This window comes from Ammospiza caudacuta, chromosome 13 (genome assembly GCF_027887145.1).
Source record: "Ammospiza caudacuta isolate bAmmCau1 chromosome 13, bAmmCau1.pri, whole genome shotgun sequence".
In the NCBI taxonomy this organism is placed as follows: domain Eukaryota; kingdom Metazoa; phylum Chordata; class Aves; order Passeriformes; family Passerellidae; genus Ammospiza; species Ammospiza caudacuta.
In genome coordinates, this window is record NC_080605.1 from 12,836,028 (window position 1) to 12,852,569 (window position 16,542).

The following is a 16,542-nucleotide window of genomic DNA, read 5'->3' on the forward strand; positions in this document are numbered from 1 at the left end:
GGGCTGTGCTGCCAGCACTGGGGAATTCAAACCGTGCTGCCAGCAAGCACAGTGAGCCTTCACACCACCAGCAAATGGAGCTCTGAAAGCACACACAGAATTGTTGTTCTTTGGGGTTTTTTTTCTTCCTAGACACTAATGTGTGAGTGACAGCCTCAGTTTACTGTTACAGCACACAGTATATTCTCCCATACATGGCAAGGAGTGACAGACAAGTATTTGAATAATTGATAACTAACCCAGCAATACCTGACCATTTTCTGGAGTAAATTACAACCTGTTTCCCAGCCAACAGTGGCATGTCACTAACACCCTGCCATCTTGCCTGGCCCCACTGAGGCTTCTAAATACAATATTCTCTTCTCTGACTTCAACTCTACCCACTGTCAGGCTACATTAGGCATAACAAGATCCAGACAGATTCAAGATTAAGCAACTTTTTCATAAAATCCAATTGAGGACTTTCTTACCTTGAGGGTGCAGCGGATATTACATTAACCAGATTGTGCACACTTTCCATGCAAGAACTAAAGGCATATATAGATATATAGGTGTATGTGTGTATATATAGAGAGATAGATATATGTGTGTGTGTATATATATATATATATATAGGCAGAGTGACTTAATTCTCTTAGGAAATAAGCGGGGGCTTTCTACATTCCTCCCACCACAGACATCATGATCAAGCTCAGCTAATTGAGACCTTGTGGGGAAAAGGGTGCTCCTTAGCAAGGCCCTCTTTTTCCAGAAGCAATACAGGAGTGCCTCTGTCTAGTGTAGGAAGTCTGTGCAGATCACTAAGGCAGTAATAGTCACGTGGAGAGAGGGGAACCAGGTTTAAAAAGCTCCTTACTGGCTAGGATACATCTTCAGCTCCCAGAGAGGCTGCAGCCCCTGAGGGGTGGAACCAAGAAGGAGCAATCCCCCTTCAGCCACCTTCTCCCCATAGGTACCAGGGAATGGGACAGAGACACCCCCAGAGCTGTCTGGTGAGTTTGTCAGCAAGATGCCTTCAGGGCTGTGCAGCTGAGAGCAGAGGCTGCCTTATGTCTGAAACAGAGCGTGTCCTTTATTTGCTGTGGGAGAATGGGGGTGCAGACACAAACTCAGGTGAGCTGGGCCTGTCTGGGAGCAGTGCATGGCACAGGGTCTGTGTTTGGTGCATTTGGTGCATGGGGTGCAGTGACTGATGGGTGGTGCAGGGAGGAGGCAGCAGCGCAGCTGCGCACGAGCACGATCCCGTGGGCTGCGCTGCACAGGAAAGCAGCTCAGAGGGTACCATGGAATAGTCATGCAGAATTACAGCACGTGTGTCATGGAGTGTCAAAAAGCAAAGAAAAAGTCTTGTGTGGTGTATTGGAAAGAGATGAGAACAAAAAATCACAGAGTAACCCAAAGAGAATGTATGAGCTGCACGGTCTAAGCACCTAAGTGCTTTAGAGCAGGATAGCCACTGCTCACATACCTCACCCAAATGAAAGCTTTAGGATTCAGGTCAGACCTTGGATGTTGGAGCTTGAACCAAGTGTTTTTTGTGAAGGAATAAAATCTGTATGTTGTAGCTGTCCTGCTAGCATCTTTTTAGTCTGTGGCCTAAAGAGAGATGGGGAGGATGTCAATATGTGAACTTTAACTCTGAGGCAATATTCTTTTTCACATTCCAAGTTTGCAGACAAATCTGGTGTTCTTTATGAACTCTGACTCTTTATGTATTACAATATATGCGATAGTGTTTTATCAGCCCTGGCAGAATAAATAAGTATAGTAGGCTGTTAACACCTTCAAGAATCCTCTGACTTGACCTGCTCTCACTGATGCCAGGCAGAAGGGAAGCTATTCAATACTGGGGAGAGAAAGCTGGTTTCTGTCTTTTATGGACAAATTTTATTCCCTTAACTGACAAGGAGTGTAGAGTTACTATTCACAGCTGTAACAAGAAAAGTCCCTGAAAACCTCTTTCTGCAGCTGTATTTAGCCAACTTCTGACACAAATCACTGTTCTGCCAGCTAATTCTTTGTCCATTTTACATGCAAAAGACTCGGGTTCCATCTGGAATAGCAGCAAATAGCTAATGTCCCACAAATGCCTCAACCTGAGAACTGAATTCTACCAGCCTCCTACTTGCCATGAAAGAAGCTGGGCATCCATCAACCCTGGCATAGGAGCATTAGCAGTGTCCAGCTTTGCCGTGCCGCCTGCACCCTGCCGGGTTCTGATGTCAAAAGCCCAAAATTCTGTTGTTTAACTAAAGCCACACTAGCAGACAGGGGAGACCAGCCGAGAAAGAAGGGAAGTGGTCAATCCAAGCAGGCTCTACCTGTTGTCTGCTAAGGGCAAATTCAGCTGCCTGGACTAGGGATGCGCGTTTTGCCCGGCGGGAAGAAGCAGCTCCGAGCGCGCCGTAGTGTGTGGCAGGACGGAGGCGACCTGAGCGACTCGGCGGGGAACCAGGGGCGGTGCGGGGCTCGGAGCAGTGCGGGGCACCAGGGGCGGTGCGGGCTCGGAGCGGTGCGGAGCTCCGGGCAGCGAGGAGCTGCGGGCGGTGCGGGGCTCGGGTCGGGGCCGGGCGGCGGCCCCAGGTGCGGGGCTCGGAGCAGTGCGGGGCTCCGGGCGGCGGCCCCAGGTGCGGGCTCTCCCGGCGGCAGGAGGCGCGGGCAGCCCCGCTCCCCGGGGGCGCCCCGGCGGGCGCGGGCGCCGCGGTCCCCCCTCTCCCGCCTCATTTGCATGGCTCTTATTACGGCCGTGCCTCGCTCCCGCCGCGCTGACAGCGCCGGGCTGAGCGCGGAGTCGCCTCCAGCGGGAAGCGCACTTCCGTTATCTGCGCGCCCCCTCCTCAGCTCGCTCTCTCTGGATGTTTAAGGCGAGGATGAACAAACAGGTCCAGCCCGAGCGCAAAGTGTCGGTGGTGGCCCCCTTGCCGGACCGCGCGGGGCCGCCGCCGCCGCCCAAGAAGGACGTGGAGCTGCTGCTGGTGAAGGAGCACAACGGGGTGCAGTACACCAGCAGCAGCCTCCTGCCCGCCGCCCCCGCGCCGCGCTACGGCACCCAGGACAGGGAGACCTGGGGCAAGAAGATCGACTTCCTCCTCTCCGTCATCGGCTTCGCCGTGGACCTGGCCAACGTCTGGCGATTTCCATACCTCTGCTACAAAAATGGAGGGGGTAAGAGAAGCGCTTGCGAGGTCTTTTTCCCCGGCCCCACAGCCCCGAGAGCGGCATCCCGCTCCTGCTGGCGGAGTTTGTGCGGGAAGCCGGAGCCGGGCTCACCCCGCGGTGCCGGGCGCGGTGCCCGGTGCCCGAGGCAGGAGAGCGGCACCGCCGCGCTCCCCAGCGCTCCCCGCTCCTCCCGGGCAGCGCGGACCCGCCGCGGCCCCCAGGGCACCGCGCTGCCCCTTCCCGGCAGCGATCGCTCGCACACTCCTCGAAGTTTAACTTAGTTTTTCAGTACAGGCGTATTTGCCTTCTGATGCCACTCCAGGCTGCCGAACACTTTTTTTCGTTCCCAAAAAATAGCACCCAGAGGAGGGGGGGAAAAAGGCCAAACCAAAAACGCCCAAGCAGAAAAACAGCATCTAGAAGAGCTAGCGCCAGACCACCGATAGGTTTCGGGGGGGCAGTTTTAATGTAGGATTGTGATTTCTGCCCTCGGTTCTGCAATGTGGGGGTTCTCCCCTCCTCCAAAGTAGGTAGGAGACTTGTTACAAACAAAACCTCACCTCCTGCACAGTTTGGCAATGACAGAAACAAAGAATTACACATATTAACTATAGTTGGCTCAGATTGTCTGGCGTATCTTCACTAAGACCTGAACTCCATCATCCTCTTTCATCTCCCTAAGTACACCGCGCTGTCAGTGATGACTCCAGGCTGTGATGGAGTAACACCATCTGCAAGCCGGGCAGGTGCCTGGGGTGCTCTCAAATCACACGCAGAAAGAACAGACCCTGCCTGGCAGATGGAGAACGGTGAGCCACAGAGACAGAACAGAGATAGAGAAAGCACATTCTGAAAGGTATTCATGTATGGATATAGTGATAGTGTGGTTGCCTGGTGATAAAGGCTAATAGGTCACACTTGTAGCATAAAATAATTGCTTCCTGTGAAAATAGGAATGCAGGATGAATGAGAAAATCCCTATCAAATAACATGGAATTATACCTGTCCTTTGAACTTAGTAGGATATGCGTGCTAATGAAACACTCAGTTGAGCTTGGTAGCTCCAAAACTTCTGAGAGGAGTCAGAAAATCTCTCTGCTCACCACCCAGACAGACTGAAGAAAGTAGTTAGTACTGAAAAATAACCTCCATCCTGATTTCGTTATGTCCAAAAATAGCCCAGCCATTCACACTGCAGCAGGACAGTGCTTCAGGAGCCCAGCAGGTCCTGCTGGGGCAGGTGCAGGTGGGGCAGCATCATTCATAGCACTCAGGACAGGTGCACCACTGCCACATCTCCACATCATCTGGCAGTTTTCAGGAAAAGACATTATTCTCCTATCCCACATTGCACAAGGTGACACCCAGAGTGCCTGAACTCTTTTCTATTGTAATTTGGGTCGCTTAATTGCCTAACCTGCTTCGTTCATAATTCACTGCCAGCTCAGGCACAGAAGGTAACAGTCTGCAACTCTTGTGTTTTGTTCAGCCTCCATGTATTATCTTATGTCAGTTCAGCTAGAAAAAACTGGGTCTTCATTAATATCTTCTGATTCAGATACTTCCAAATGGCAGTGAAGAGAAAGCCAACAGCTACAAGAGGCACATTTCAGTGAAAAGTTTGCAGTAATTCTTCCATATCATCAAAGGTAAAGAGGACCTTTGCTACCAAAGTCTATAGAATGGCCATTACAGGGCTATTACTGATACAGAGACCAAACACTCTGGTGTCTTAACATTTTTCCATCCATTGCCTCTTATGTTGGACATACATATCAGCTTTAGTCAGTAGAAACTCTTGTAAGAGTTTCAGGCTCTAGAAGAATTTTACTGAGTTTCAAGCCAACTCAGTTCCTTCTTTTTTTCAAACTGTGCTTGGGAGCTTGTTTGCTTTATGTGTAAATTTTCCTACAAGACCAAAAAGCATAAGGCAAACGGCAGAGCTGTGGGATATTGTTGGATTTTGTTGAGATCTTTCCAGTCATAAATCGTGGATATTCTTAAATATCAAATATCTCCTCCCTGCACGCCACTGCTATTGCATGAAGGAACATTTCCAGCACTAACTTAACTTTTGCTGCCTCAAAAGGATAACACAATGGGTTTCATATAATTGCTATGCATCCCCATGCAAAAGTTGGTATGTGGATATAGAAACAGGGAAGACTTAATTTCACTATCTTAGTAGTTTTTCCGGACTTCTGAGCAAATTAAAGGGATGAAATCAGAAGTTGTTTTTATACTTGACTAGACTTAACCTATAAAAAATTTTACAGGATGATCATACTAGGATTACAATTTGCCTTTTGATATTTATAAGGAGCTGCTAGGCAAAGAAGAAACCAACAGAACTGATTAAACTTGATTTGGATAGTATGCATAAAGTAAAGCAGTGGAAGGTAAAAGGTTTCCTTTCCTTTTCCTCCTGCAGTTTCTCTTTATTCTGAAAGCCTCAGCAATTGCTCAACCTCAGTGACTTAACTAGAGCTGGCTTTGGACAGTCAAACCTGTGGGTTATGAACATGTTATCAGCCTATTGATACAAAATACTCAGCGAAACAGAAGCACAAGCAGCTTACAATGCCCCAAGTCCTGGCTCAGCACAGCTTGTGCCACCTTACAAAAAGAAATTCTGCTATCCAACCAAAAGCTACACCACAAAGGTTCTTAGAATTTGAACAACAACATCAATGACATGGAACTGGTAGAAAATGGCATCTTCCTTTACATTACAAAAAAAAAAAAAAAAAAGTTAGGAGGTTGGCATATGGACTATGCCCTAAATCTAACTATGATTAATTCAAGATGCCTGCAGATACACTAAGGGCCTTTGCATGTTTGTAAAAGTAGGTGGCTCTCAAGAAAGCATGGAAACTTACAAGAACTGAGAAGGAAAATATAAACACACACTGTATTCCCTCATTGAAAGTTGAATTTTACAAGGACATGGATGTATATACACCTCCTTCTTTTTACTAGCCAAGTCCTGGAGTTTCTTTCTTTGATAAACTCCAGGGAAATTTTCTAGGAAAAAAAAAACAGTCATGGAGGCTTTTGGGTTTGATCTGGAAGTTCCATTTATACAAAACTCTGATAGTTTAGTTTAGTAAGTTTTACTTACACAAGGCATACACCACCCAGTGGCAGATATACAGACATTTTGTTAGGTAACTTCGGAGACAGCACTGGTGGTGGTAACAAAAAGAAACATTTATATTTTAACAAGCTCCCAGTAACAAAAAGCTAGAGAGTAAGAAGCATCCAGCAGAATGAAGACACTGAATGAATAGCCAGAAACATCTGTGTTTTGGGAGTAGCCTGCTGAGAGACCCCACTGGGACTTCTGCACAAAGATAGATGGCAGAATGTAACCCTTCTGTAAACAACTGTAATTTTTGGAATCATTCTTTTGCTATTAAAAAGTCCCCAGTCTTTAGTAAGATCTAAAAATCTAGAGCATTTATTTTTCTATATCAGTTACCTACTTTCATAGGATTTGCCTGCCTTACAAGGGCAGACAGATCCAGTGAATGTATTGCAGTGAAATGTGCCACAGAAAGCTTACAGGACAGTTTAGTATGAACAGACTGGAGGAGTTCTTGGAAGCAGGATATGTCCACTGTGTGCTCTAAAGTATTTATCAGGTGATAGGGTAGACTCTGAACAGATGGGGAAAATCTGCAAGCTCCCACTAAGTAGATATGGCAACACTCCAAAAGGGGGAATTCTCAAACATCACCTTGTCAGTCCAGCTGAAAAAAAGACCACAACTTACATGGATTTGACTGCTGCTTGCAGCACAGAGGAAAAGCTCTGTTTGCAGCAGATGGAATACTTTTTGCGCAGTGCATTTGTCACAGTTGCAAAGCAGCAGGGCTTCTCACTGGAGAAATCATCAGCTATGGTCATTTGTACTGGCTAATCTTACAAGAGCTGTATCTTGTTATAACCTCCCTGTCGAAAGCACTTTTTAAAAAAAATTATTTTTAAGGCAAAGATTCTCTAGCTGTTTAACTCTCTCTGTAAGTGGTCAACATCAATGTAGTCCAAAGAATTCTTTATAACACAACCAACATTTGAATTGCTCCCCAGCTCTACAAGAGGCTATGGTGAATTAAAGAAGAAGACTATTAAAATTATACTCTCATCAAATTAGTGAAAGATTTACCCTGATATTTGGATTACATCTGAAATTTTACTGATGCCAAATGAAGTTGAGTAATGCCTACTATGATTAACTGATGTGCTCACAGTGGGGGAGGATGATGTTCGGTCTTAGTTAACCAGCTATTGTAGTTTTTGTGCAAGACCCTTTCAGTATGAACGTTCATTTTTGTTTCCTGTTCCCGCATAGTCATAGGCAGAATTAATATTTCCCACTGAAATTTGGGGAAAAGGAATTTACCAACATAAAGTACTTCTTTTGTGAGCCAAAGTATTTGCAAGGTCAGTCATGTTCAGACTACTCATTAGGAAGCATGTAATTGTCGGATTAGTCACTTGAGACTTACTGTATCATAAGAATCAGATTAAGTTTTTAATGAATTTAAGAATAGCGGCAGATAAATATTTTAACATTACTCTAGCCATCATAATGCACACTTTAAATCTCCCTTGCAGCATTATTTTAAAGTGGTTTTAGACCATGGTATTTCCGGAAGAAATTGTTTGCTTCAATAGTTTGCCAGCAATCAATACACTTCAGAAGTATCTTATGATTTATCCTAACGCCCCTGTCCTACTCATAGTTCCATCAGCTGTAATGCAGGACTGAGCAATCCACAGCACAGGCACCAAATACAGCAAAAACCACATCCAAAAATCCCTGAACAGGCCCCGCACAGAATCAGGAGGCCGGAGCTGTCACACATCGAGAAGGACACACAAAGATGGAGTTGTCACCTCCCACAAGCTGGGAGCCTGGCCACCACACACTGCACTGAGAGCAAACCCTGCTGCTGACAGCACCCCCTTGTCTTTCTACTGCACTCTGCCTCCTCAGGTTTGCAAAGTGTCTGCCACCAAATTTAGTCACTATTTTGGGGAAGAATATAACCTGGCACTTTGCAGTTTAAAGGTGGATGACCTTTGCCTTACAATATCAGAGTTTATACTTCAAAATAGCATTGATGATGATAATAATAAATCAACTTTGAAGTAATCTCACTGCAAAGCCTACGCCAAGAGTTTGACTCATCAGTCAATCAAAGCTCAGATGCAAATCTAGTGATTTTGGTTTCCTAAAAAAGGGGTTTTCAATTCCCATTAGCACATCAAACAACTGACCTCAAATAGGTTAAACTGTTATGCTGATCTCTTCACCATGAGCTCTGGGTTCTCAGCCATAGTGTGACATTAGGGACAATGCTCAGCTGTGTGGGGTGGCATTACCTCCTTTCCCAGATCCAGAGGCAGTGTCCAGCTCACAGATGCTCTCTTCCCTTTCCCACTCCATCTCTTCTCTTTCCCTTCCTTGATCAGCCACTAATCACCTGGTGCATGCAGGGCATGGATTCACCCAGGCTCTTCAGCACTGGAGCTCACATGCCAGCTGCTCCTCTGAAATTTCCTTTTCTGTTCTGTGTGTCTTGTTGGCTCCACAAAATAAATCTTCAGAACAGGAATTTCTGCATCATACACCTACTACACATGAAGTATTAAGAATAGCTGAGAGGGAAGGACTGAATCTCTCACCCAAATCGTTCATCAATTGTAAATGACTTGTTTCTGACTCTGAGGTATGATACAATGAAATAGTGTATAAATGGCACACTATATAGACCCTCAGCTAAATACCTGCCTGTGCAGAGATGGTATTTGTCCCTCAACAGTTCTAGCAACTCCTAGCTTGACAAACTTACAAAGGTCTAGAGATACACTAGCGTAGAGAGGTTCTAGATGAGATCCATAATGTTTGGCTTGATGTTACACATTTGAGGACCATCCTGTGGCTGATGCAGGGCAAGTATTGAGAACTGATCTAAAGAGTGATCCAATCATTTACCAAAACTGATTTTCCAGCTTGGCTGCTGTAAAAGAGCTGGTGTGGACCAGCTGACAAAAGCAAAGATACATCTTTCCAAGTACAGTGGATGCACATTTTGATTACCACTTGGAGTACTTTATTCTAAACTAAGAGGCAGAAAAGACTTCAAGAAATAAACTTAGTTCTGTTTTTAAAAACTTAAAATCCCTGTTTAAGATCTTCCCATCCCCTGCCTCCCCCGCAAGCCCTCTTCATTCTTGCACACCCCTCTCAATTCTGCGAAGGACCAGAAGTACTGAAATATCCCTGGTAAACCATTTCTGTGTAAGTAAATTCTGCAAGTCACATTAGAGAGCCATCAAAACTGATATTAACTCCTACTGAAAAAAATACAAGACTTTCTTACAGTTTGACCTGGAGACCTGGGTTTGGATACTCATTCAAACTGAAATAGCAAGGACCTGAGCTTTGTGTGTCTGCTTTCTCACTCACATCATCTTAACCTCTGGCAGTAATGGAAAAGAGAAAGGCCAGCTTTGGAGTGTAGCAGCCAACAACCCTTCTTTATTGAAGAAACCAAAATATCTCTAAAGAGACTGAGACATGGTTTGGGAGCAGAATTTTCATTTTTAGGCAAAATACCACAAACCTGTCTGTCAGTTCAGTGAATATATGAATACAGCTCCCGCAGCCTAAATATGTTATTTCCAGACAGATACTTCTTCCCCATGCTGAGACCAATATGAAACAGAATACTAATACAACTACTTACACATAAGATCAGGAGGAACATTCATCTTTAGTGAGAGTTCAGATATGCTGTGAGGGGAATGATGGATTAAAATCAGGCAATAAATTACTGAACATCTTGCTCTGTGTTAAAATGGAAATGAACAGTTTAAAGAATTTTGACAACTTCTGAAGAGCAATATCGAGTAGCTCATGTCTTCATTTTTGCTATGTCTGATGGTAAGCACGTCAGCAACCCCCAGTTGTAAAGCCTTTGTCCCAGTTTAACCAATTGATTAAATATTCAAGAACTTTAGTATGGTTCTCTGATATCAGTCAGAGAACTGTAAACTCCATAGCACTTACACTGCAGTTATTACATGAAGTTTTTAGACATTGTTTTGCCTAACTGCTCGCAACATTATTACAAAATAGTAAACCACAACCAATTCTACACTTGGAGATACATTTATACTAAAGTATTATAATGTAGAAGTCAAGAGACAAATTTAAATGATGCATATTTGTAAAACAGTTCTGGATCTTTCACTACTACCTCACTCTTAGAACTTTCCATTTTCTTTGTACGTATACAATCATAGAATTCCATAGAATTTGGAAGGGAACTTAATGATTGTCCAACCCCCCCTGCAATCTTGCATCTGACTCTCTCAACTTTTTGATTTGAAATGTGACAACAAGAAAAAATTATTATTGTTGTTGTTCCTGTTGTCATAATCATTAAAGTTGAAATAAATTATATTAAGGACAAATCCACTGTCACAATCCATTTTCAATTAAGAGTATGTAAGTAATCCAGGAATATCACACTGGTTATAAACCTTGAGTTTTCCTTCCTCAAGGCTTTAGGAGACAAAGGATTCATGTTAGCAGCCCATTACCGCTGTCTGGAAAACCCATGATTGCCTCCTCCAACTACAACTCCTTAATCATCTGCTTTCCTTCTCCCCACCTTTGTATTAAGTCTTGAACCTTTGATGGAAAGGTTCCACCCTAATTGTGCAGATCTTACATACTGGTGCCAAGTCAGAATAGTTTCAAATGCAAGGCTTTACTGACATTCAAAACTTGGTTTCCTACAGATGGATATCGGAGTCCTTCAGGAAATCAGCACCAAAAGTGCCTAGATCCCTAGATTACTGTTGAGTAATTCCTGTTCTCATGGAAATCCCAGGTAACTGTAGTGTAATTCAGTATCTTAATTTCTGTATAGATTCAACATACTTAATTTTAGCCACAGAGCTTTTGAAACCATTAATCCATAAAGAAGGGAAAAGGAGGTGAGAGGCATGGAAGGAAAACAGTTTATTTCCTTGCCTTGTGACATATTCTTCAATAAAACCATAGGAAAGAACCTCTAAACTACTTATGAAAACTATCCTTTGTTTTATTTTCACTCCTCCTTTCCCCTATTCTCTATTCAAACAAGTTTTGCAATCTTTCCTGAAGCATGACAAAGGTGACAGCACAGAGCAGCACTTTGGGGACCAGGGTTTACCATTCAGAAGCAGAAACTGTCAGCAGGGAGGTCTGGCTGTGTAAGCCACATCCTTCTCTACACTCATTTTAGTCTAAAGCACACTACCAACTTTCCAGTGAGCAGAATTCTGTGATAACACATTACTAAGCAAAATCCAGGCAGGATTGGGCAGGCAGTTGTCTTTTGCCAGTCCATAAATGTTTTTTTTTATGACAAACATTCTGACTGCTGGTATGTAGTAAGACAAGCTACCCTTATTATACAGTAAGTCTTTTTATAGAAGATGGTAATTTTTCCAGTGCTCCTACTCCTTAAGACTTTATGAACACAACCCCTCACTTCCAAAAGCACAAGTGATTGCAGAAGCTGTGTTCTTAATGTAGGTATTCACTGATTGCTACAGTTTGGCTATTATAATTGTCTAAGAATATATGCTAGGTGTCCAAAACAGGATCCAACCCTCCCAGACGGGTGATGTTAGACCACACAGACATGAAGTCTTTCTTAGATTGTTATAAGCCGCTTCCCTAGAACAAACCCAACATCAGAAGAGCAATACTGGTTTGATCCCACCCCACTGAAGTACACAAGAAATGTGGATTTCCACAGCAGAGGAATATTACTCCTTTGCAGCCTTTATTTCAGAGCTGGAGAAAGTTATTGCATGATTTGCAGGCCCTGGGTGTCCTGTCTTGCTGCAGCACTCTTGCTAGTCTGAGAAACAGCTTTTGTGGCATTGATGTAGGGGAAGGATTGTGGCTGGGCAATTGCACAGCATCCATCTTTAGTGAAGCCTGCAGCACTGTGGGGATGAGCTGATTTCCTGGCCCAACAGCAGCATGGAAGAATGAACCCTCTGCAACTGCCTCACTGACCATCCAAACCACTGTTTCCTTGGGCCCAGCGTATGTACTGAAAAAACATCTGAGTATTGTGCATCTTGGTTTTTGCCAGCTATTTTTAATTTATTCTGCACCTCCTGAGCTATGTGGGCATGTTTCTCTTCATTGATATTTTAGTTTCTATTTTTCTCTTCTGTAATGAAAGACCTCTTGCAATGTCTATCCTAAAGTATGCCAAAGGTGACAGCACATTACTGCCTTTAAGATCCATATCTCGAGGGAAAGCATAATACTGATTCCAGGCCTTATGATTCCAGTCAAATTCCAGTTAAATAAAAAAAGAGGAAGAGGCTGGACTTTTTCAGGTATAGGACTCTCTACAGAGTAACGGGAAGCGTTTTTCAGACCACAAGGTGGAGCAATAGATCCTCACAGGTCTTGGGAGATGCCCACCTGATAATTGATGTCACAACATTTATAGGAAAAAATAATCTCTTTCATGGTGGCTCATTCCTTTTAAACACAGAGCTGCCCAGTAATAACAAATATTAGCCGACTGTTCTTGGATTTCTCACTTTATTTTATTTATTAGGATATTATAGGAGTGGCAGCTTTTAGTGATGCCTAATTCACTGACCTCACTTGTCAGCATGGCCACAATGACAACAAGGACACAATCTGTTGACAACAAGAGGTTAGCCCTGAACACACCTTTTTTTAAAGAAAGTGCAACAATAAAATGGAGATACAGTCTCTTCTCCCCAAGGATTGATATAGGAGGAAACAATTTCTCAAATCCTAAATTTAGAAGGTGCTCCAAATACCCTCAAAAGATTCTCCTTTGGGGACAAAACCAAGCTCCACACAGACTTTCATGGATACATTCTACAACTGAAAAAATTCTTTTTTCTTCTTCAATGTTAATGTAACCCACATTTCAGGAGGTTTCAGCATCTTTCCGTCTTGGCAGAGGAATCTTAGTTTCTCAACACAGTAATTTCACAATTAAGTATATTGTACTTACTATGATATTAGAGAGAGTTCAAGGCCAAATGTTACCAAAACACTGAGTTGCAGCTCAGCAGCCACCCTCAGAAGTGGCTTGACTCTTCATCAGCATGCAGGGCTGTATCTGCCTACTGATGTGCAGTAACAGTGATGCTTGAAGAAAGCTCCCAAGATCCTGCCCTCTGACTGAAGGGAGACCAGAGCTGTACAAGGCAGCTCAGTTCTACAATTTACCACAAAACTAATGAATAGTTTGTGCTGTGCAGTGCTTTGTGTCCTTTCAGAAGAGAAATTCAGATGTGTAAATGAGATTATGAGACAGGTGTTGATGAGATCAAAGACAGTCCAGGACTTTGTTTTGGGGAAGAGTTTGATCATTTGCTTCTTTTCTACAGTTTGTTTCTCATGTATGTATGGCTGTACTGCCTCAGTTAAAATCAATAGGTTCTAAACCACATGGGAGGAATCCTGACCCAGCTGAAGTCAATGGGTGATTTTTTTCCATTGACGTCACCAGAGCCAGGATTTAAACCCAAATAACAGACATCTCTCTTAAGGGCTCCTAAGTAGACAGGATTTCCAGACTGAGAATTATGTGAGAAGAAAAACACAGTAAAGTAATAAAAAACTATCCTGACTAAACTGATACACAAAACTTCCACCAAGTAGTAACTGATATTCACTCAGTACAACAGCTCAGTACTTTACCTGAAAAGCAAGCTGTCAGGATTACATAGATGATGGTGATTATTACACAAAATAAATTCACCCTGTGAGAGTTAGACTATGACCTCAGCATTCTCCTATGCTGGGCTCAAGCAACAAAATAAGTTCTATTTTAAGAAGTGCCTTTTACTCTCACAGTTTCATAGGGACAAATGATTTAGGCGAGAATCTCTTTCTAGCTTTCAAGGCTGAAAAGAAAAGCTGGGGAAGCACAAAGTAAATTCAAAACTAAAAGCAAGCAGGCAAATAAAAGAATTGTAGCAGATGATCATACATTTTAAAGTATTCTGGGACCTACTCCATGGTTTTTGAACTTTTGAAATTGGTGGCTATAAGAATATAGTTACTCTCTGGCATAAATTACTGTCTTGACTTTACCCTAACAGAAATAGCCAGAAACCAGCTACCAGGGTCTTCCTAAACAGTCAGAAAATCCTTCATTGACTCATACAAAAGCTGATGACAAAATCACTGTGTTTCACCCTAAATTAAGAGGTTTTTTAAATCTTCAAGATCACCTATATGTTTCTTACTAAACACTGTTTTACAGTCATGATGTATTATGTGTTTAAAGTGGTTTAGAAATACAAAAATGAAAAAATCGCCGTGTGACAAGTTAAAAACACCAGACTCAGCCACAATGATTTATCATAAGGTCTGAGTAATCAGTGAACAAAACTGCCCTGCAATCTGCCCAAGCAAAAGTTTGCAGTGTGATGAAACAAGAAGGATTTTGCTTCAAACTCTTAATAGGCCTCTGCTTCATCTTGGCAGGGAGCTATGATGGGCCCTGGGGTAATTTTCACATTCTTCCATGGCATATCAAGCTAGGAGGCCCCATGCAGAATGGCAGTGACAAAGCATGCACTGGACAGCTTGGACTGAGGAGAAAATTGTGTTGCTTGAAGCCTGTTAGGAAAACAGTCCACTAAGAACAAACAGAAGGCTCAAGTTGCAAACTTAAAGAAAAGCTTTTGTCTTACTAATTTCCACAGAAGAAGCTGAGTAGTCTAAATGAGACTGAGTTTACCCCTTCAAGCAAATTGATGTCAAGAGAAGTAGTTCTTACAGTCCTCCTGCTGCAGGAGGGATGATATGGAGAGGTTTCACTTTGTGCTCACAACGCCCAAATTCTCAGAGACCCCACCTAATGGCTGGTACACAGAATATTACCAGCACTACCCTGTGCCAAATACAGATTTTTCCCAAAAGGAGAATTTTTCTGTGAAGAGCTTGGTGACAGTTTTTGTGAAATTCCTGTGTTCAGTGCTAACAGAAAGGTACAAAGTAAAGAAGCCACACCCGCTTGGAAATGACCATTGCCAGGCCTTCCAAAATATTAGCACAATCCAACAGTAACTATAATCTTTGATAAGAGTACAATTTTAATTTTTCTAGGCATTTATGCAAACAGTAGCCATGACTGCAATGGCATATTTGCCAATATCGTTATTAAAAGCACCACACACAGCCATTAAAATTTACAAATAAATTGTAATGGTGCAGCATTTGTGTGCACCATTAAGAAATAAGAAAATATTCTTTACGGCTAGATAACATACTATCATTAACATAATATTAATTTCAAATATGTCTGATATCTGTAGTTCATAATCTAGAAAGCATGTCTAAGAAATATCAGAAAACTGCACATAGTGGTTTTAAGAAAACATGGAGAATGGCTTTATAGTGAATGTAGCTTTTTGCCTCTGCTGTAAATCCCTGTTTAAACCTGCATTATATGTAATTTACAGTACAGCTACTCTGCTTCCTTTAGTGGAGTCAGAAAGAGCATTCATCCTGAAGGCTTCATTTCTAATGACTGAGAGTAAAACTTAGATTTACTAAAATTCTTATAGATAGGAGTGTTGACTGTCTCACATTTCTGTAATAGACATAGCCCTTTACTGAGAGGAATAATTTAGGGGATTCTGTTAAGCAAGAGTTTGTAAAGATTAAGATAGTACACGAAGTATAACGCAAAGAAAAGTAAATCTCTGATGAAGACTGGAAGTAAAAGGAGTGTTTTGCTTTAGTCTTTGAGTCCAAACATTGAAGTTACAACTTAGAACTGGATTAAACACTAAATGGTGTAAGGCAAGTTTTTAAGAGTATCACAGATTGTTGTCCTTGATTCTTCTTTAGCAGAATGTCAAGGCATTCTCCTCCTATTGGTTTGTACATTAATCTTCTTGAAAGCTGCTTGGCACTTCTCTGGAGCTGATTTAAAATGTCTTGGGCACTTTGTTTTACCCTGGCACAGTTATGAATCTCATGCTGCCTAAAATGGGTACTGCATCCTCCCCAGAGGGTGCTTAACTTGGAGGCTGCTGGCTGGTTTTTATTTTGACAACGTGCAAAAGAAAAGCAGCCTTTAAGAGCAACACCCTCCATCCCAGATGCTGAGAACCAGGAGCTGCCTGCTGCATGCACAGCACAAAGCACATTTCACACAGGGGCAAGCCTGAGAGTGTTAGAGAGAATAGAAAGCAAGGACCAACCAATACTGCTTAAATGAGGGGTTCAACTTCAGAGAACTCATCCCAGGCTCTTTTTTATTAAGGTGAAAAACAATTAAGGGATATAAACTT

General features: G+C 42.8%; 1 protein-coding gene across 1 annotated transcript in view; it reads left to right on the top strand.

The window, feature by feature from the left end:
* The first annotated feature begins 2,855 nt into the window (after nucleotides 1-2,855).
* Nucleotides 2,856-16,542, top strand: part of SLC6A2 (solute carrier family 6 member 2) — a 59,997-nt gene continuing 46,310 nt past the window's right edge. Inside the window, exon 1 of the mRNA XM_058813248.1 lies at nucleotides 2,856-3,165. Coding sequence (XP_058669231.1) covers nucleotides 2,856-3,165 — 310 coding nt within the window. The remainder of the gene's footprint in view (nucleotides 3,166-16,542) is intronic.